General features: G+C 37.7%; 1 protein-coding gene across 3 annotated transcripts in view; it reads right to left on the bottom strand.

Annotated features, from left to right (window-relative positions):
• GABRG2 (gamma-aminobutyric acid type A receptor subunit gamma2) overlaps positions 1 to 21,304 on the bottom strand; it is a 204,628-nt gene that overhangs the window by 102,442 nt on the left and 80,882 nt on the right. For all 3 annotated transcript variants that reach the window (XM_044947360.2, XM_006062396.4, XM_006062397.4), the window contains 4 exons: positions 9,487 to 9,638; positions 7,487 to 7,554; positions 5,016 to 5,236; positions 817 to 899 (listed from right to left, as the gene is read on the bottom strand). In XM_044947360.2, the coding sequence (XP_044803295.1) occupies positions 817 to 899; positions 5,016 to 5,236; positions 7,487 to 7,554; positions 9,487 to 9,638 (524 nt within the window). The remainder of the gene's footprint in view (positions 1 to 816; positions 900 to 5,015; positions 5,237 to 7,486; positions 7,555 to 9,486; positions 9,639 to 21,304) is intronic.

Raw genomic sequence — 21,304 nt, forward strand, 5'->3', positions numbered from 1 at the left:
GATAGGCTACCCACTCCAGTATTCTGGCCTAGAGAATTCCATGGACAGTCCATGGGGTCACAAAGAGTCGGGCATGACTGAGCAACTTTCAATTTCACATGACCCCCAAATCAGTCTTTTTCTCACTGGCAGATAACTAGTTTTAGATATTACTAGAACTCCAGATGGAGGATGTAATTTTCAATTTTGTTATTTTGCTGTTTTTGTTCATTTGCTCAGTCATGTTCGACTCTTTGCAACTCCATGGTCTGTAGCCCTCTGGGTTCCTTAGTCCATGAAATTCTCCAGGCAAGAATACTGGAGTGGGTAGCCATTCCCTTCTCCAGAGGATCTTCCCAACCCAGGGATCAAACCAAAGTCTCCTGCACTGAAGGCAGATTCTTTACCATCTTAGCCACCAGGGAAGCCAACATAGGGAGAAAACAACTAACAAATATCCTGCTAATCTTTTCTGGGTCCATAGAGGGAGTGATATTCAGTTCAGTCGCTCAGTCATGTCCAACTCTTTGCAACCCCATCAATTGCAGCACCTCTTTCTATTGACACAAGGCCAGGCTTTACAATCCTTCCCAACACAGTCATTCAGGAACCCACTGCCAATTTATTCCAAGTTTATGCCCCAATGAAGTCTATTTGTAATTTCTGATAAAATAGATCCCTTTTTTAATGATGAAAGGGATTATCAGAATCTTCAAAGTCAACAACACTGCATAATGCAATTTTGCATTCTCTGTAAGTTTCCCAATGAATTGGTATCGCAGTGAGAAAGACTACTGGTGAGAGGGGATACAGAATATAGAATGAGTAATTACTTACAACTGGAGAATTCCAGGGGGCAGGAATGTTCATCCATTGGAAAATTGTGCAACTGTAACTGGCACTCAGCATCAATTGTCAGTCTAAGTAGAAAGATATGATACAAAGGTTTTAGACAGTTTAAAAAAATTTAAATATGTATTAGCACTTTCTAATGACCATTCATTTTTATTCCTGGACAGTATCTCACCCATTCTTATTGATAATACAAGGTGATCCTCACTGAAGTCCAGGATAAAATTGTGTAAGACTTAATGTCCATTTATTTTCCCAGACTAAACAATAAATTCTCACTGACCTCAACTTCACTTATTCAGTACTTATTATACCATATTTTTTTTGGCAAATTAACTGCACACATGGGATTGCTCAGTGAATTCACTTAACTTACTTAATAGAACAAACCCTTTTAAGAACTTAAGCTCATTTACTGTTTGCACGTAAATGAATGCAGATAATTCTCAGAACTTATCTGATAATTACAGCAGAACCTTCTGCGTGTAAGTACTTGTTATCTGTTATATTTAAATTACTATATGTGAGTTTAAAAATACCTGTGTTTCACAACAGAGTATTAAGCGTTCTTACCAAGGAACACTATAAAGCAATTATATAGGATGTTAAAGAGTATAAGAATATCTAGTAGCAGTCAGATGTTAAATGCACAGATGTATCAGAAAAATGTCTGCCATAGAGTCCCTGAAAGAAAGTGAAAGTGAAAGTGAAGTCACTCAGTCATGTCCCGCTCTTTACAACCCCATGGACTGTAGCCCACCAGGCTCCTCTGCCCATGGGATTCTCCAGGCAAGAATATTGGAGTGGGTTGCCATTTCCTTCTCCAGGGGATCTTCCTGACCCAGGGATCAAACCTGGGTCTCCCTCATTGCAGGCAGATCCTTTTAACCTCTGAGCCACCAGGGAAGCCCTTGGAGTCCCAGAGGCGCTTGTTAAACATACAGATTTTCTTTCCCAAAAGAGGCTAGAACTCTAGGAGGGATAAAATTTAAAGGAGTCCTAGATGTTTTGACCACATTTGGGGAAGTATGACTATAATGTTAAATTGTGATGGTGATAGATTGATGATATTTAAAATTCCATATTTGTTAGCTATACTTCTTATAATTACAGATATCAATCTTAACATAAAAAATTTGTTTTATAAACCTTTTATGTTATAAGTTCAGCATAAATTTAATTTTTCTATGGTATAATAGGGCAATTACTGGTCCTAAGATATAACTAATCATCATTGAGCCCTTAATTGTCGGCATGGCACTAGGTAAGGTGAATTTTTCTCTCATTTAGTAAGTGTTATTATGGCTTTATTGTACTTAGACTTGTCTGAAGTGACAAAGCTAGTGTCATGGTTGAGATGTGAGCCCAAGACTGTGTCTCCAAAGCTGCAAGTTTTTATCATTGTCACTCAGTAATTACATGCTCTTCCAAAGAAAAGATAAGCTTTATTCATAAGTGAAATTATAATTAAATTTGATATTTTATTAGTATCATTTCTCCAAATTAAACTGGAACTGTTAAAATTGAAGATAATATAGATTGCAGATAGTTACACAGATATATATCTATGCACATATATATACATTTGTAACTCATTATAGATAAGCAATAAGAATGAAATCATCTCTTTATATAGATTAGCAAACTCATTCAAATCTTGAATGAATCTCATGAGTGATAATTTTGAGGTGGCTTCCATAATTAAATATTGTATAGTGTTTCTCTAAGTTAATAGAAGTGAAAAAATAACCATAATATTATGGAATGATAAAAGGACTTCAGATAGCATCTTAATACTTCAAAAGCTAGACTGAGCTCTTATTTAGCAGACAAAATTTGATTTCCACTAGATTCTAATTCCAATCTTTACCTCACATCTAATTTAATAAAACCCATGATGAAATCAAAACATATGCAATGAATTTCTTTTGCAATTGTGACTGTTTTTCCTACTAACTGATGTAACTCTGATGACAAGAGCTATGGATCCAGTTTAAAGTATTGAATTTTATATCTTGAATATTACATATGGCATAAAATGTACATAAGGGCATTTAACATGAAATATTTTGAAGCTATAAGATCCTGGATGCTAAGATCTAGAAGAATCACATTATTTATATTTATTACTGAAAATATATACAAATAGTTTAAATGTCTGCTTGTGTTTACTTTTTTATTAGGTTCTGTGTTAAACATAGATAGATGGGATTTCTTTGGAAGGAATGATGCTAAAGCTGAAACTCCAGTACTTTGGCCACCTCATGCGAAGAGTTGACTCATTGGAAAAGACTCTGATGCTGGGAGGGATTGGGGGCAGGAGGAGAAGGGGACAACGGAGGATGAGATGGCTGGATGGCATCACTGACTCGATGGACGTGAGTTCGAGTGAACTCCGGGAGTTGGTGATGGACAGGGAGGCCTGGCGTGCTGCAATTCATGGGGTTGCAAAGAGTCAGACATAACTGAGCAACTGAACTGAACTGACTGATGTTAAACACCAGAGAAGGCAATGGCACCCCACTCCAGTACCCTTGCCTGGAAAATCCCATGGACGGAGGAGCCTGGTAGGCTGCAGTCCATGGGTTCGCTGAGAGTCAGACACAACTGAACGACTTCACTTTCACTTTCATTCATTGGAGAAGGAAATGTCAACCCAGTCCAGTGTTCTTGCCTGGAGAATCCCAGGGATGGGGGAGCCTGGTGGGCTGCCATCTATGGGGTTGCACAGAGTCGGACATGACTGAAGTGAATTAGCAGCAGCAGCAGCAGTTAAACACTTTGCATATCACCCCATTTAGTCCTTATTACCACTCTGTAAAGTAAGAGTCATTAACTCTATTTTATAGAAATTTAAAATAAATTAAAGGTGCTCAGTTGTAGTACTAGGGTAGGGGCATATGTCATGGCAGTAGAGGTACCTCTTTTGCCAATAATCCCCATCAATTCTCACCTCATTCCTCTAAATAAAAATGTAACTAAGTAAAAACATCATACTTACCATACAAATAAAACTTTGGGATACTCCTAGCAGCTAGACCCCTGCTACCAGATAGCTGCCTCTAGTCCTGTACATATTCTGAACTGTTGCCACTCCTGTAGAAATCCTGGAGAATTGCCCTAATACCTACAAATAATATAATACGATTCAGGAGCTTCCCAGGTGGCCTTATTGGTAACAAACCTGCCTTTCAGTGCAGGAGATGTAGAAGACGGGGCTTTGATCCCTGGGTTGGGAAGATCCCCTGGAGGAAGGCATGGCAACCCACTCCAGTAGTCTTGCCTGGAGAATCCTATGGACAAAGATACCTGGCAGGCTACAGTCCATAGGGTCGCACAGAGTCAGACACAGCTGAAGCAACTAGGCACAGCACAGTATGATACAGAGCTCATCATCAAAGCCAGATTTGTCTGATTCTTAAGTGCGTGTACTTATCTATTATGTTGACTTCATAATATACTCTCACCCATGAGAAACTTCAACATAAAAAATTTAAATGTATCAATTATGAAGTGCTAAGATGATGGCATTAATTTAAGTCAAAAACCTGTCTAATGTTGGCTTAATATTTAAGTTCAGAAAATAAATGATACCTCCTTTTAAAGTTTTCCCCAAGAATATCTATTCCAAAAATAGCAAAAAAAATTAAAAAAGAAGTCAAATAGCCTATCAATGTAGTGGGGAGTAGATGTTGGGAGATGGAATTCATTCTAGTTATGCCATTGTGCAGCTAAAAAGAAAAGGATGTACAGATAGATTTCCACATCAAAAATTCTCCTTTAGTAATGGTTTTTTCCTTTGAAACAGAAACATTTCCAAGCATATCAACTCCTAAGGATGACTATTTTTTAGTGTCCATATTTTAAAGTAGCAGGGCATACACATAAAAGCCAAGACTGGTATAAAGGTTAGGTGATCTCATAAAGGCAAGGGAAAATTCATAGCCCTGTGAGAAAAGAGTTCCTACATCAGTCACAGAAAATGTTTTAATTATATCCTTTGAAAAAGTTCATTGATAAGAGAAAAAAAACACCAAACTAATTTTGTAGCATCACATATTATTTTGCTCAAGCATGCCAATCCTGATTTAGGTTTGACATCTTAGCTCTTTTTGTTCTAAGAGAACGTAATTGATCTTTGTTGTATTCCCAACAATTACTCATTTACTTTTCCAAAAGAATACCTTAAAGTGTAGAGCACTCGACCATCATTCCAAATTCTCAGCATCCTATTAGGGGTGGTTATCCAGTGTGCATCAGCCTTTTTGGAATTTCTGAAGAAAGTGTCTGGAATCCAGATTTTCCCCACCATGTTGCTATTCAGTCGGAGGACTTTAATGGTGCTGTTAAATTTCAGACGTCTGTCATACCATGTTTGGGCAAAAAATATATCGATTGTATATTCCTGTTTTAAACAAAAAGGTGAAATGGAACATCTTTAATATAGTAGGATTGTATTATAGGCCACTTGTTTGTATTTATCATTTATGATCTCATTGCCAATACCAAGCAAAGTTACTTTAGGTTTGAATGATCCAAAAGAAAGCAAAAGCTTGGCTAAGGAGACTCACCCATCTTTTGTAGACAAGTTAATACATTATGAACAAATAGACCTGTGTAAATGAATTCTGGCAAAAGATCATATCCTTGATACACTTGTTTGCATTTGGTATTTATGGGGAAGAGTTTCACATGTTATTTTTGGCCAGCTAATTCTTTGTTGTGGGGGCAATTTTGTGTATTTTAGGGTGTTTACTAGCATTCTTAGCTTCTACCCACTAAGTGCCAATAGCACCAACAAAAAATCCCACCCCCAAGTCGTGACAACCAAAACTATATCCAGACATTGCCAATTGTCTTTTGAAGAAATAGTCAGGTTCAAAAAGCCACTGCTACAGAGTAAAGCAAAGTCCAGAACACTCAAAAACTGTTCTAAACTAGAGCTCTGGAGTTTAGGTTGCCTCGCAATAAATTGAGGCCACCAGAAGATCTAAGCAGTGTGAAGATAGAAAAGGGGAATACACCCTATACAAAAAAGACTTTGTGCCCTGTCTTGCAGATGGCAAACACTCAGTGTAAGGTAACTAATTTTATTTTTTTACTATTACAATTGTCTTTTTTTCTAAACAAGAAGAAATGGACCAATTAAGAGATAATCTTTATTACTGGACTAATCTGTCACAAAACATATTCAAAAAGTGCTAGGATGACAAGTGACTCTAATGAGTACCCTCATGTACATGATTGACTTTAATTAAAGAAAAGAAAGTTTGATGTGAATTAGACCTGGAGCCATAACACCCAAGATCTATTTGGCTGTCATATTTAGATTTTATTTAGTATTATTTTACAGCTCGATTTTAATCTGTATACACATGAGAAAATTAATGGAAAAAACCCTTAGTGTTCTTAGAGCATGACCCTAGCGGCCTTAGAATATGAGAGGTGAAGAATAGAAACTATCCACATTTCCTAATTTAATCCCCTTGACCCATCACCATTTATGATGAAGAATACACATCAAAAGAAAAAAAGAAACCAACACCAGAAACCACAGGGAGATTATTTCTTTGCCTAAGAAACACAGCTTGTCAGGATCAGACTAGAACCTTCTTCCTTTGCCTGATTTCTGTTGTTCTGGATTGTATCCTTGCACTCCTGCCCTGTATCTCACTGGAACTGGCTGCATTTCCACTGGGGTAAATCACACCACTTTGTTTACGATTTAATTCTATATTTGCAGTCCACAAGTAATGAAAGGGGAACCTGCTGTGCCAGTAGATAGAGTAACTCAAGAATTTCTGACCTACATTTTGGCCAACACAAACACGTTTTAAAAGTCTTTAAACCATCATTTCATAAACTATGATGCTGGGACAGTAGTTCTGGGTACCAGTATTCCTGAAATCATAAGTTTTGTGTTAAAATAAACTACATGTATAGCTGATTCTTCTTAGATGCTCACAATCTTCATCATAATTCTAAACAGTCTGAGAAACATGTTGCCATTTGTTTCATGGTTAAACAAGCAAACCTATTTGCATGGAGGGTGCAGGTGGTGGTACAGTTTTTTTAATCAGCCTCATTGAGAGCAATAAATGTTTCTCATATCTGATTCAGCAGAGCGTCCTTATTGCTTATTTGGTAAATGGTGTTTTAAAGTTACACTATCACTAACATTACGTTACATTGTTCTACTCTATTCTACTCTACCGTCTTCCACTCCAAGCTAATTTGTTATTTCAGATTTTGATAGAAAGCTTTATAAAAAAAATAAAGTTACATTTGTTGTTAAATCTAATGCACTATTTCTCCTCTGAGAAACAATTCTGATTTGAAGTATGACCTCTCCACACCATGAATATTCTAAAACACAGTAAAGCACTATATTTTACTTTATAGTAAGCAGTACCTACCAAATAAGCAATGAGTGTTGAATTTTAAGATTATAGCATTTTACACAAGTTAATTTTATACACATGATCACATTTAATTTTTAATACAGATCATTAAAAATAATTATATTACAAGAGGGAAAAAAAAGATATGAAAGGTTCTCTCTCTTCCAATTTTTTTGTAAGGATAGTCCTTGTTATTTCCATGATAACACACTACCTCTCTAGTTTGTTAATGACATAAACAATTAGAAACTTACCATATTGATAGCATTCACTGGACCAATGCTATTCACATACATGTCTGTGTGAATTAATGTTGGTTTCACTGTAAAGAGAACCATAGAAATATATGCATATGAAGAAGCATAATGTTTTAATGCTTTAGCCCTTGTTATTCTAGAAATATTTATTTTGCTACATTAGAAGTGATTTATTCACAACTAATGTGGAGTTAGTGACTAATTCACTACATTTAGCTATTTGCTTTCAAAGAAATATCTCCTTTTAAGCACATTAAGGCATTAACTAAGCATAGCACAGTTTTGAAACTGACTTTCTTTCTAAGACTATATAAAAATTAATAAGTAATAAGAAAGTATTGCACAGATTTTCTTCTTCCTTCTTCATATATCATGACTTTTATTATTTTTTTTCTTAAAGCTCTTGAATCGATTTGGGCATTGTAACCTGACATGCCCCATATAGAAAAATAAATAACTATTGTGTGACCTAGAGAATAAACTGCATTAGAAATATGAAGTAGACATAAAAAGCAACAAGTATTATGAATTGTTATTGAAATATTGCTCCCTGTTGATTCCTTTTATGACCACTTTATCCTCATTCACCTCTAGCCAACACAAAATCAATCTTCCTCAATGATTTAATGAATTCCGTGACTCATCAAATGAGAAAACCATATGGAAACCCAATACACACCTATTTGTCAAAGAGGACTGATAGTAAAAATCTTGTAGTATTACATCCATGGTCTAATGAATGCGCTCCATTTTCATTTAATATTTAATGAACAAGGATTCATAACATCATTCTGGGCTTCAATTCAATAAGTACACCTCCCTCATCTTTATCCATTTTCCTTAAAGTGCCATGCTCTAATTCTCTGTGGGGGACCTATATCCTTGCCTTCACATCAGTGACGCTATTTCTCTGACTCTGAACTTTGAGCATGACCATTTGATTCACACTGGTTAATATATATGGACAAAGGTGAGTGTGCTAGCTCTAATTCCAAGCATTAAGCCTTATGAGCGTCTATTTTTTTCTCTTACTCTTTGCTATCATCACTAAAAGGATACTCCTAACTAGTCTGCTAGTCCCAGGAGGAGAATGAGAGTAAAGCTTTCTTAAATGAGCGGCCTCAACCTGGCTGACCTTAGATTAGGCCACCCCCAGCAAAGTGGCAAATAAATGCTTATTACTCTATAACTCTGAGATTTTGTGCTTGTTACACAGCTATAGATAATCAGTATGTCCTTCCTTTCTTTTTTTTTTAAACTAATTTTTATTGGAGTACAGTTGATTTACAATGTTGTGTAAGTTTCTGCTGTACAACCAAGTTCATCAGTTATACATACAAATATATCCGCTCTTTTTTAGATTCTATTCTCATTTAGGTCATTACAGATTGAGTAGAGATCCTTATGCTATACAGTAGGTGTGTACTTGTTTTGGTGTTACTTCATAAAGAAGCTGTCACTTTTTTTTTCTATAGTCTCTCAGTCTGCTGCTGCTGCTGCTAAGTCGCTTCAGTCATGTCCGACTCTGTGCGACCCCATAGATGGCAGCCAACCAGGCTCTGCCATCCCTGGGATTCTACAGGCAAGAACACTGGAGTGGGTTGCCATTGCCTTCTCCATTGTGTGAAAGTGAAAAGTGAAAGTGTCGCGTCCGACTCGTAGTGACCCCATGGACTGCAGCCTACCAGGCTCCTCCATCCATGGGATTTTCTAGGCAAGAGTACTGGAGTGGCTTGCCATTGCCTTCTCCAAGTCTCTCAGTCTAGGAAATTTTAAATTGCTATTTCTCAAGTTAGCTTGAAAATCATCTTTCCTTATTTTGAACTTATTGATCCTCCATCTACTCCCAGACTTGAATGCAGTTTATTCATTATTTTTACATTTAGTAAAAGTATCATTTATATCCTTCTGGTTATTGAAATAGGCTGATGCTTTGTTCTAATGTGGTAGGCCTCTTCGTTTGTATAAAACCCACATCACAAGAGGCTTTAACGTACCTCCTATATCAGGTCGAAGCTTATTATCGTATCCTTCCAGGAGGTTGTTTAAGATGACTGTGACATCACCCTCCGGAACTTTTGGAGTCAAGACCCATGTTTTGTTAGAAGCATAATCTTCATAGTCATCATCAGATTTTTGTCTAGTGAGGCTAAGGAGAAAAAAAAAAATATTGATCAAGAATCACATAGACTCCATCCAAGTTGACTTTTAGTCACAGACCATTGGTGGAAAATGAGAACCAAAGCAGGGTGGGGGGAGTGTGTTACAATGGATTGCAGGGAAATTCTCAGCTGAGGGTTAGTCTAGCTAATCAAACTTCACAGAGGTAGATTAAAATCTACTCAGGCGTACTCGTCGGTTTTCCAGAATGCTCTGTCCTCCCATCTATAAATATGCTTTACCAGTTATCTTTGCCTTTTCCTTAGTTGATGTTCTTCCGGTCCACCTGCCCAACTTCACATAGCACTTATTAAGAAAAAAATCACAAGAATTTTGCTGAAAGCTATGCTTAAATGATCATAATCTAGTCTAGGCGTTCAGGCATAATGTCTACTTCTTTCTCCTTTGAGAAGTTAACTTGTTCCAACCTATTAATGAAATAAGAGGCTGATAATTAGATTCACTCCCACACACCACCAGACAAATCTCTTGCTCCTCAACTGAACTACTAAGGAGAGCCTCAGTCTTGCTGCGTTTTCTTCCCCCGGGGTGTGTGTATGTGTACTTTTCTCCCCTCCCTTGCACTGAAAGCAAGGGTGGTTCATTTATCCTTGATTGCTAAGAACCTGGTACTATGAAGAAAGATGTAGCTGTAGACTTTAAAACACTCTTTATTGTAGTAAAAGTTCCTAAGCTGGAAATTCATACTAATGGTTAATGTACTATTTATATAATCATAGAAATCAAATTATCTATTTTGAATGATCAAAAAGTGACATAATATTCTGTGATTCGGTTTTCTATGCCAAAACCTGTCAGAAAACCCACAACTAAACCCGAAGCTAAGGCTGATTTTGGAAGGATATTGAAATTCCTATAGTTTGTCTCCTCCTTGCCCCAAACTCCATGCCCCTGCCCACGGCACACACGTACACATAAGGTGATCATAGTTTCCAGACCTAGTGGAGTGCAAACCTTGCCATTTTCATTTTCATCAATACTCAGTAAATATTGGTTACTTTTGATGTTTATGGTGAAATTAAAAATTACAAAATACTTTCTCATACCGATCCTCATCTTCAGTTTATTTGCTTAAAGATATGGTAAGAATGAATCTTGTCAGAAATTAAATCACTGTCACATGACCCTGAATACACATCATATTCTCAAACCATGTATTATACTCAATTGTCTATATATATATATATATACACACACACACACACACAGATATATATTTGTATGTATAGACAGATAGATGACTAAAGATGATAAGTGAAGCTGATTTTGTGATTAATTTGGTTTGAGAATGAGGATGGGAGATGAAGTTTTAAAAGTAATCACTGGCATGGATCAACTTAGTAAGTAAATAATCTTTTTATCCCTTCAAAGCTTTACAATAGGAAACATAAAAACTGAGTCACACACTCTCATGAAACCTAACATAGCCAATCTTAAATCTTGTACTTCAGTTAGCATAAGAACTTAAACAAAATTTGAATTTCATAGATCACCCACAGAGGGTATGTGTGAGGGGCTGGACAAAGCTTCAGCCAGCACTCAAAACTACTTCAGTGCAGGCAGAGAGCAGTTGTCTGCTAGGAAAATTCCTCTTAAGCCTCAATTCATCATTTCTCTAGAGCACTGATGAACCCTGTGTAATAGAGTTCTAATCCTATGACCTGAATCTTACTAGTTTAAGAAGAAAAAAAAGTTATTTGATAAAGAAAATTTCAAATCCTTCTCATAACTCATTGAGAAAAGAATGTAGTTGACCCACTGGATGTTGGATGTCATCATTATGAAATTTTATCACTGTTTAATTTGTTCAGGCAAAAGTGCATTTTCTAAAGAATCTCAACCTATTGCTTCCTTTCCCCCGAAGCTTCTCTCTCTCACTCCCTCTTTCCTCTCTGAAAAAATGTACCCTCCCAAAGTTTCTTCAAGGAAAGGAGATATATATTAAATAGCTATGTTTATTCACAGTACGTACTCATACTAGCAAATAAATAATCCAAGTATGATGGTGCCATGTTACGTTTATTCCTATTTTCTGGAAAACCAGGAGGAAAAATACATTAAGTGAAAAGATAAGGGATACTTCTTTAAAGGAATACTACTTCCTAGAATTTCACGTAGTAATTCTCTTGGAGTCATCATCTGTTGGATGCCAAAATAGTAATCAAATAGATTATCTCAGGTGAAAGTTTCAGTGACAGATTTGGTCATACTTTAGGATGCCTACTTAGCCACAAAGAGGTAAAGTGGAGTAGAGGAATTAAGAGCATATACTCAGGAGTTAGAAAGTACCAGGTTTGACTTCTGGCTTCATATCTTGCCTGTCACTTACTCTTTTATGACCTTGGGCAAATGATTTAATCTTGCTAAGCTTCACAAAGTTCTCATCTTTAAAATAGAGTTAATACTAGTATTCTATCACATTTTTTGTGCAAGATAACGCTTGCTTCCCTGGTGGCTTGGACAGTAAAGAATCTGCCTGCATTGCAGGAGACCCAGGTTCCATCCCTGGGTTGGGAAGATCCCCTGGAGAAGGAAATGGTAACCCACTCCAGCATTCTTGCCTGGAGAATCCCATGGACAGAGGAGCCTGGTGGGCTACAGTCCATGGGGTCTCAAAGAGTTGGACATGACTGAGTGACTAATACTTTCAAGATAATGCTTATGAAGTGCTTAGCACAGTACCTGACACATAGTCCTGAAAGTAGATTTATATAAAAAGTTTCAACCTCATAACTAAAACCTGAATCTTCAGACACTGCTTCCAGGCTTTGATCTAATACGGGCTGAGAAGAACTAAAAACAGATGTTATCCAGGAAGAAAAATAATGAACCCCTACATTATAAATAAATGAAGTTTTTATTCTTTAGTGTGTTCCCAGCTGAGGTCTAAATTAACAGGGCTGATGAATAATCTGGGATTGTTTCCAGATTTGTTTAAAAAAAAAAGAAAAAAGAATCTCTCTCATTCAAAATTGGCTGTTTCTCCAGAATTCTCTGCTGTTAAGGCCACCTCATTTATAGATGGGAGCTCTAGTAATAATGACAATTAGATAAGGCATTCTGTGGTACTGTGAACTCCATGAAAACGCCTGGGCAGAAATAGATTGATAATGATGCAAGAAAACTGATTAACAGTTGTGTGTGCTGAGAGCAAACTTGAACTTCTAGCTAAAGGCACCTACCTAAATGTAATGGCCTATGGAAGCGATTATTTCTTCTTGTACCCTTTATAAACTGAATATAATCTTGCAGAGGAAAAGGACTGAAATTAACATTACTCTTATCATAATGAAAAACATTTTTTTTTTTTTTGTAGTCTGAGTGATAAGTCCTAAAAGACCGTGCCAGAAAAGGTGAAGTTTTCATCTTTGAAAAATTAAAAAAAAATACAAACAAACCTGTTAGAAAGCCATCCAACCAAGAGCCTTTGACCAACAGCATGAGAATTTCCTGGGAAATTTCTAGACATGTAGAACCCTGGGCCAACCTGGACTTCTGAATCAGAATCTTTATTTTAATAGGATCTTCAAACGGTTCACATGTATATTAAAAGTTGAGAATCTCAGTCACAGAGTGAACCAGGGGTGCTTACCCTTGTGTGTTTGTGTGTGTGTGTGTGTGTGTGTGTGTGTGTGTGTTGAGGTAGGCCCTTTAAAAAAGCACAGATTTCCAACTTCCTACTTTAGCTTTTCCAACTGAAATTCTCTGGTATAAATTAGAATATTACTTTTAATTTTCATCTTTACAGTTACATGCATGATTTGAGTGTAATGAGTTCATATTTATAATGAGAAAAACCAATTTAAGAAAAAAGTGACAAAAAAATAAATAGTGAAGAGATGAGAGGTTGCTCTCAATTAGACAGTAGATCTTAAATATCTGAATGTTGGTACTTATTTTGGATACTTGACACTGTGAAGATAATCATGAAGTTTATACACTTTTAAATTTTAATCCAAGTATTTCATATTTTCACAGATTCAATCAAGCTCTCAGTTTTGTAGGAAGAAAAATCTAGTCATTGTACTTTCTTAGGGCAGTATATCAGCACACATTTGGATGAGAAACAATAAAAACATCTGTTTTCTCACTTGGGTATCTTCACATCCATTGGTATCTGGCATCATAAATACAGGATATATATTTTTCTTTCTCTGCCTAAAATCTCTTCTCTCCACCTCCCAAAGTGCTATTGATCATGGCTTATTCCTTATAAGCTTTCAATTTTCAACACAAAAATCACCTTCTCAGTAGAGGTCATTCCTTACTGTTTTCTCTGCCTTCGTCACTCACCTGATCCTTCATCTCTTCTCATCAGTCCTTTGACTGCTTCACAGCGTTTGTCATAATGTGTATTTATCAATGTGCATATTGTCTGTTTCCACTACTAAACTACAAATTCTATGAGTGTATATGAAATTTACAATTAAAATTATGAAAAGAATCATTTTTTTCTGACTAGTTTTCCTAAGATAAATAATACCAACAATGGCTATTGTTATGTATTCACCATGTTCTACACATAAACTTTAAGGACTTCACAAAACCCTGATACTCCTATAAATATCTCCATTTTACACATGAAGAAAAACAGTGATATTTGCAATAGTCGTTTAGTTTGCCAAAACCAAAATGTTTAACCATTATGCTGCAAGGGCTTGAGAAAGGAAATGGGGCCAAAGAATCTGCAATTTTACACTTATCAGAAAGTAAGATCAACTAAAACAAACGGTTGTTCAAGCTCATTTTCTCTTAGGACAATAAATTCGCTTATGCCTGAGTTCAATAAGAGTATGGCACCTTCAGCACAAAGTTAATAACATTCAAATTTCATAAACTTGCCATTGCAGATACCAATGATTTGATCTTCTCACACTGAGGAATAAAAGTGGAGCTTGTAATTTAACTTAATGGATGTGATCAACTTACTCTCTAAGTTCTTTCATGACTTGGAAAGCAGTGCATGCTGCAGTGGTAAGGCATAAGTTTATTTCAAAGACCATCCTCTAGCTACTGCAAAAGGTGGACTTGGGTATAAAGTGTAGGAGCAGCTATGCTAGGTAGGTATATATCCTCAGGGGGTGGAGGGGACTTAGAATCTGATCATAGGAGGAGGAGACTTCATTCTGTACATCCCTGAAGGATAAGGGATTCTTGAGAAACACTGTGGTTTAGTGAGAAGAACCGGGGCACAAGCTGCTCTTTCATATGCGGCCTTTAGTGGCCAATGGAATTCTGTATCTCCTAGGGAGGACATGTAAGAACCTGTGCAGAACCTTTCAGGAAGGGTGCTCTATGCACAGGTGTGTACGTGAGTATATACATGCACAGAGGCTAGAGTAAGGGTAGGGGTATGTCTAAGGATCAATTCTGATGAATTGTTCTACTTACAGTGATGCCCCATTAGCTCATACCATGCTCAATTTTTTGATAATTAGGTCAGACGGAGAAGCCTGGTAGGCTGCAGTCCATGGGGTTGCTAAGAGTCAGGCACAACTGAGCGACTTCACTTTCATTCACTTTCATGCACTGGAGAAGGAAATGGCAACCCACTCCAGTATTCTTGCCTGGAGAATCCCAGGGATGGGGAAGCTTGGGGGGCTGCCGTCTATGGGGTCGCACAGAGTTGGACACAACTGAAGCAACTTAGCAGCAGCAGCAGCTGTTGGTAAATGTGTTTATTTGATTAAGTCAACTATCAGATGTATATATTCCAATGTAAAATTGCAAGCTGTTTATTAACAATTGCTGAAGACCTGTATCAAATAAATGACTGAGGGGTTTTATTAGCAAAGATGAATTTTATTGCAAGTATCAGAATATTTGGGCTTCCCAGGTGACTCAGTGGTAAAGAATCCATCTGCCAAGCAGGAGATGCAGGCTCAATCCCTGGGCCAGGGAGATCCCCAGGAGAAGGAAATGGCAACCCACTCCAGTAGTCTTGTCTGGGAAATTTCATGGACAGAAGAGCATGATGGGCTGAAGTCCATGGGGTCACAAAGAGTTGTAAACAACTTAGTGACTAAATAGCAAACAGCATCAGAATATTCAGACTAAATTGGGAGGGATATATAATTTTAAACCTAGTGTAGTATAAGCTTCCTGGTGCTTCAATTCAGCTTCTCATCTATGCATTTAACAACCTGGATTCTTTCTATATTGTCCTTCTGTCCTCCATGGTATCAGCTTCAACCCAAAGATGGCTTAACTGTATGATCAGAACTGAAATGAAACTTGCTCAGTCATGTCCGACTCTTTGTGACCCCATGGACTATACAGTCCATGAAATTCTCCAGGCCAGAATACTGGATTGGGTAGCTGTTCCCTTCTCCAGGGGATCTTCCCAACCCAGGGATCGAACCCAGGTCTCCTGCATTGCAGGCGGATTCTTTACCAGCTGAGCCACAAGGAAAGCCTGTATGATCAGAAGATGCTAACAAAAACTTTCCTGTATGCTCTTATGTACATCCATGAAAAGAGATAAACTCTTCTAGATATTTAGTTTTCTAAAAGTCCCTAGAAGTTCTCATTTTGTGAATCACTAAATGGCGACCCACTCCAGTGTTCTTGCCTGGAGAATTCCCAGGGACGGGAAGCCTGGTAGGCTGCTGTCTATGGGGTCGCACAGAGTCGGACACGACTGAAGCGACTTAGCAGCAGCAGCCTGAATACATATGAATTCATACATAAGAAACCAAATCTATAGCTAAAGGATGGGACTATGTTCATTATTTTGGTGTAATTATATATCCTACCACTAGTATCAAAGATGAAATCGTCATCCCCAACGACATATGGACTTCAGAAACCAAATGAAAATTGGGATATTTAAGATAAGGACAGAAAATGTGGAGAAGACAACCATAGCACTCACTAGGAACAGAAGGTGTAAACAGAAAAAAAATGTCCATGTCAGGTCATATTCTAGGCTTATTATTAAAGTCCATTTTCTCTGGACTAGCCCCCTCACTGTGATTTGCTGTTGCTGCTGTTGTTTATTTGTTAAATTAAAGTGAGAGAATATGGACCAGCTAGGACTCATGCACAGCTGAAAGGAAAACATTTTGGCATTATCTGCTAATGATGAACACATATGAATGCTATTGCCCAGAAAGTTTATTACTAGATTTAATCCAAAAAGAAATGCATAATGTATCTGGTACAAGAATGGATAAGAATGTTCACAGTTGCATTATTGATAATAGAAATTCATATAACATAAGTAGTAGAATGCACGAATAAAATATGGCATATTTACATAGTGAAGTGTTATATAATACAAATTAGTGAAATACTGCCATGTGCAGCAAAACAAATCTGAAAAATTTAGTAATCTCACAAGCACACCAAAACCATAAGTCTCTGCGGAACAACCATGGCTGAAAAAGACTGGAAACTATCATGGTGCTTTTCAGGTCTACTACATCCTTCTACTTTTCTGTATATTCATTCTATTCATTTTTAAGGGTCTTATATTGAAACTCCAACTAAAAATTTTAACTTCTCTATTTAAAAAATAAGTACTATAGTGGAACTATCTGTAACTTTGTTCTGTATTTTCCAAGTCTCGTGTAAATGTATTATTATACTATCATAATTTTAAAAATAAAAAAGACAGAAAAAAAAAGATAAGATCCTACCAGAAAAGATCTTCTCCAACTGAAGACATAAAGAAAGAACCACAGTGAGATGGGTAGGAGGGGTGGACTCACAATATAATCAAATCCACAAAGTGGAAAATAATTGTATTGGAGAGATTCTTCCACAGGAGTCAGAGTTATGAGCCCCAAGTCAGGTTCCACAACCCGATGTTCTGGTAGATGGAAGACAAGCCCAACAGAGCATGTGGCTTTGAAGGCCAGCAGGGCTTAATTGCAGGAGCCTCACAGGACTTCCCTGGTGGCTCAGATGGTAAAGCGTCTGCCTGCAATGCGGGAGATCAGGGTTTGATCCCTGGGTCAGGAAGATCCCCTGGAGAAGGAAATGACAACCCATTCTAGTACTCTTGCCTGGAAAATTTCATGGGCTGAGGAGCCTGGTAGGCTACAGTCCATGGGGTCACAAAGAGTTGGACATGACTGAGTGACTTCACTTCACTTAAGGACTAAGGAAAACAATAGTTCACTCTAACGGTGCACACAAAAACCTCATGCACATGTTCCAAAAACCTGGAACCCAAGGGCAAGATCAGTAATTTGTTAGGAGCATGGGCCAGACCTAACCTGGTCTTGGAAAGTCTCCTGGTATGAGCTATGGCTCACTTTGGGGACTAGAGGCTGGCATATGATGTATTGCAGAAACACAGCAGCTGCTATATCTACTCATTAGTACCAAGATCTGGCCCTACCCAGAAGCCTATGGGTGCCAGTGCTGGGATGCCCCAGGCCGAACAACTAACAGGGCAGGAACATGGCCCCACCCATCAGCAGACAGGCTGCCTAAACTCTAAATAGCCCAGCAGCATCTGAACAAAGCTGGGCTTGACAACCAACCAGACTCGGGACCAACTAAGCCTACCAGACCATCCATATAGTCAGATGCCACAGCAGAAGGACCCAAGGAGACCTTTTAGGGTAAACTCCTAAAGTATATAGCTTGGGTGACCACGGGGACTGCTCTGCTGGGACTCATAGGATTTCTCCAAGGTCAAGAAACTGAACTATTCTACCACAGACATAAAAATATAAACAGCAACTTAGACAAAATGAGGCAACAGATGAAGGAACAGGATAAAAGCCCAGAAAAACTAAGTGAAATGGAGACAGGCATTCTATTGGAGAAAGACTAAAGAAAAATGATCTAAAGATGATCAAATAATTCAGAAGAAGAATGGATACAGAGAATGGGAAGTTATAAGTTTTTAACAAAGAGAAAATATGAAGAAAAACTAAAGAGATGAAGACTACAATAACTAAAATGAAAAATACACTAGAAGGAAAAACAATATTCTCACGTTCTTGCTTGTGTACACTTTGCCGCAAATAGGAAGCCGTTTTCAAAACCTGAATTATTTGGACAAAACTCATCCTGTACACTATACACCAATGCAGAATTTTTAGAAGGCAGTTAGCTGAAGTGGAGCTCCAAGTATGTTGCTCTTATGCAGTAAAAAATTTTCTACACGGTGTCAGAACTTAAGACACTATACTTGCATTGTTATTAGACTGTGACCACATGGTGACAAATGAGGCCAACGCAAGTTTGGGGGCCATTCTCCCTCACTTTAGAAACACACGTGAAGTTTGCCTTTCTTGCTATTTTCTGACTACTGACATCCAAGACCAATTTTAACCACAGAAGATAGCAAACTATAAAGTTAATATCAGAGAAGAAAATAATTATTTACCCTCAAAAAATTGTTCAAGAAGGAAATACTCTGAATTTCTTCATTTATATGATGACTGTCATTCACCAGGAATGTGAAATGTCCAGCCTACACTGAAAGTCTGATACTGAATACAGACCAATTGTTCTTATTCTGGCAGCATGTTAAAATTACCCAGAGGGCTTAAAAAAATAACAGTGCTGAAAGCTTACCGCTTAACATACTAATTTAATTAGACTAGGATGAGATGGCAGCAATGATATTCACTAACTCTAAGGTGCAGCCTAGATGAAGAGCTACTGCAAGCGTGTGACAGAGCTACGTGGACTTCCTTTTCTGAATAAAGAGCATGTTGGTAACTGCTCTCAAGCAAGTCAAATAAATGTCACTTACTACAGTGTTTCAAGGTATACTGAAAATTCAAATTAGCATCATTTTGAATCAAGATCCTATGTCTTACTAAGATCACTTTATATCAGTGTTTCCCAAAGTCTGAGCCACTAGCTGCTAGTACCCAAAGCAGTTTTAAGTGTCATATATGCACAGCGTTAAATGATACTGAAATCTATAATTAGAAAGTTTTCCTCATTTCAGTTTTCTACTAGCTCATCCAATTGTATTAAAGATAAGTCTCAGTTTATCTGTAATGTGTCATTATCCACATTCTGCAATTAATTCACTAACCTACTTTCTCAAGAGGAGTACCAGCAAGCTTTACACCTCTGGTAGACAATAATGTATAATGAAAACTTGATAACATTGTTGTGGCTTCACTGTATTTACTTTATTGTTTTCTTCTATTATGAAAAATGAAACTTGTTTTCTGGGTTTAATGCTTTTGTTAAGTTTATTAAATAAACTAGTTAGATTTAAGAGCTTCCTGATGGCTTGGGCTTCCCTCGTGGCTCATATGGTAAAGTATCCACCTGCAATGCGGGAGACATGGGTTTGATCCCTGGGTTGGAAAGATCCCCTGGAGGAAGGCATGGCAACCCACTCCAATGTTCTTGCCTGGAGAATTCCATGGACAGAGGAGCCTGGTGGGCTACAGTCCATGGGGTTGCAAGAGGAGGACATGAATTAGTGACTAAGCACAATCACAAGTTAGATTTAAAAGACATTGGTTTATGAAAAATAGTAAGCAAAAACATAACCTAGTGTCACTGAAATGTGGCAAGAGTCATGAAGGTGGTGAAATTTGGGAAATAATGCCTTGTGAATTCGGAGAAGGCAATGGCACCCCACTCCAGTACTCATGCCTAGAAAATCCCATGGACGGAGGAGCCTGGTGGGCTGCAGTCCATGGGGTTGCTAAGAGTCGGGCACAACCGAGCAACTTCACTTTTACTTTTCACTTTCCTGCAGTGTAGAAGGAAATGGCAACCCACTCCAGTGTTCTTGCCTGGAGAATCCCAGGGACAGGGGAGCCTGATGGGCTGCTGTCTGTGAGGTCACACAAAGTCAGACACGACTGAAGTGACTTAGCAGCAGCAGCAGCCTTGTGAATTTAGATTTCTCTATCCTTCAGTTAATCAGCCTGTATTTGAAAATCTTTTGTGCAAAGTACCATTGCAGATGGAAAGATGTGCAAAGCACAATGCTGATATCAAAACACATCTCATCTATTTTGGGAGACAAATACCTGAACAGCTAGGAAAAAAATGCAACACTTAAATCACAGTGCAAGGCAATAACAGAAACATTGTCACATGGTAGAATGTGACTGATCTCTGTCTACCAGCACCTCCAACTTGATATGAAGGTTATTTCTATCAACATGCCTCTGTAATCAGTTCCACATCTTCCTTTCTATGATAAGAGTAATATTTTTCTCTAGAGCATAAAACATTTGGGGGAACTGATAAAACATCTATTTCTGTTTTATTGACTATAACAAGCCTTTGACTGTGTGGATCCCAATGAACTGTGGAAAATTCTGAAACAGACCACCTGACCTATTTCTTGAGAAACCTGTATGCAGGTCAGGAAGCAACAGTTAGAACTGGACATGGAAAAACAGACTGGTTCCAAATAGGAAAAGGAATACATCAAGGCTGTATATCATCTCCCTGCTTGTACAGCATGAGAAACTCTGGGCTGGATGAAGCCCAACCTGGAATCAAGATTGCAGGGAGAAATATCAGTAACCTCAGATATGCAGATGACACCACCCTTATGGCAGAAAGTGAAGAAGAACTAAAGAGCCTCTTGATGAAGGTTAAAGAGGAGAGTGAAAAAGTTGGCTTAAAGCTCAACATTCAGAAAACAAAGATCATGGCACCTAGTCCCATCATTTCATAGCAAATAGA

This window comes from Bubalus bubalis, chromosome 9 (genome assembly GCF_019923935.1).
Source record: "Bubalus bubalis isolate 160015118507 breed Murrah chromosome 9, NDDB_SH_1, whole genome shotgun sequence".
NCBI classification, from domain to species: Eukaryota; Metazoa; Chordata; class Mammalia; order Artiodactyla; family Bovidae; genus Bubalus; species Bubalus bubalis.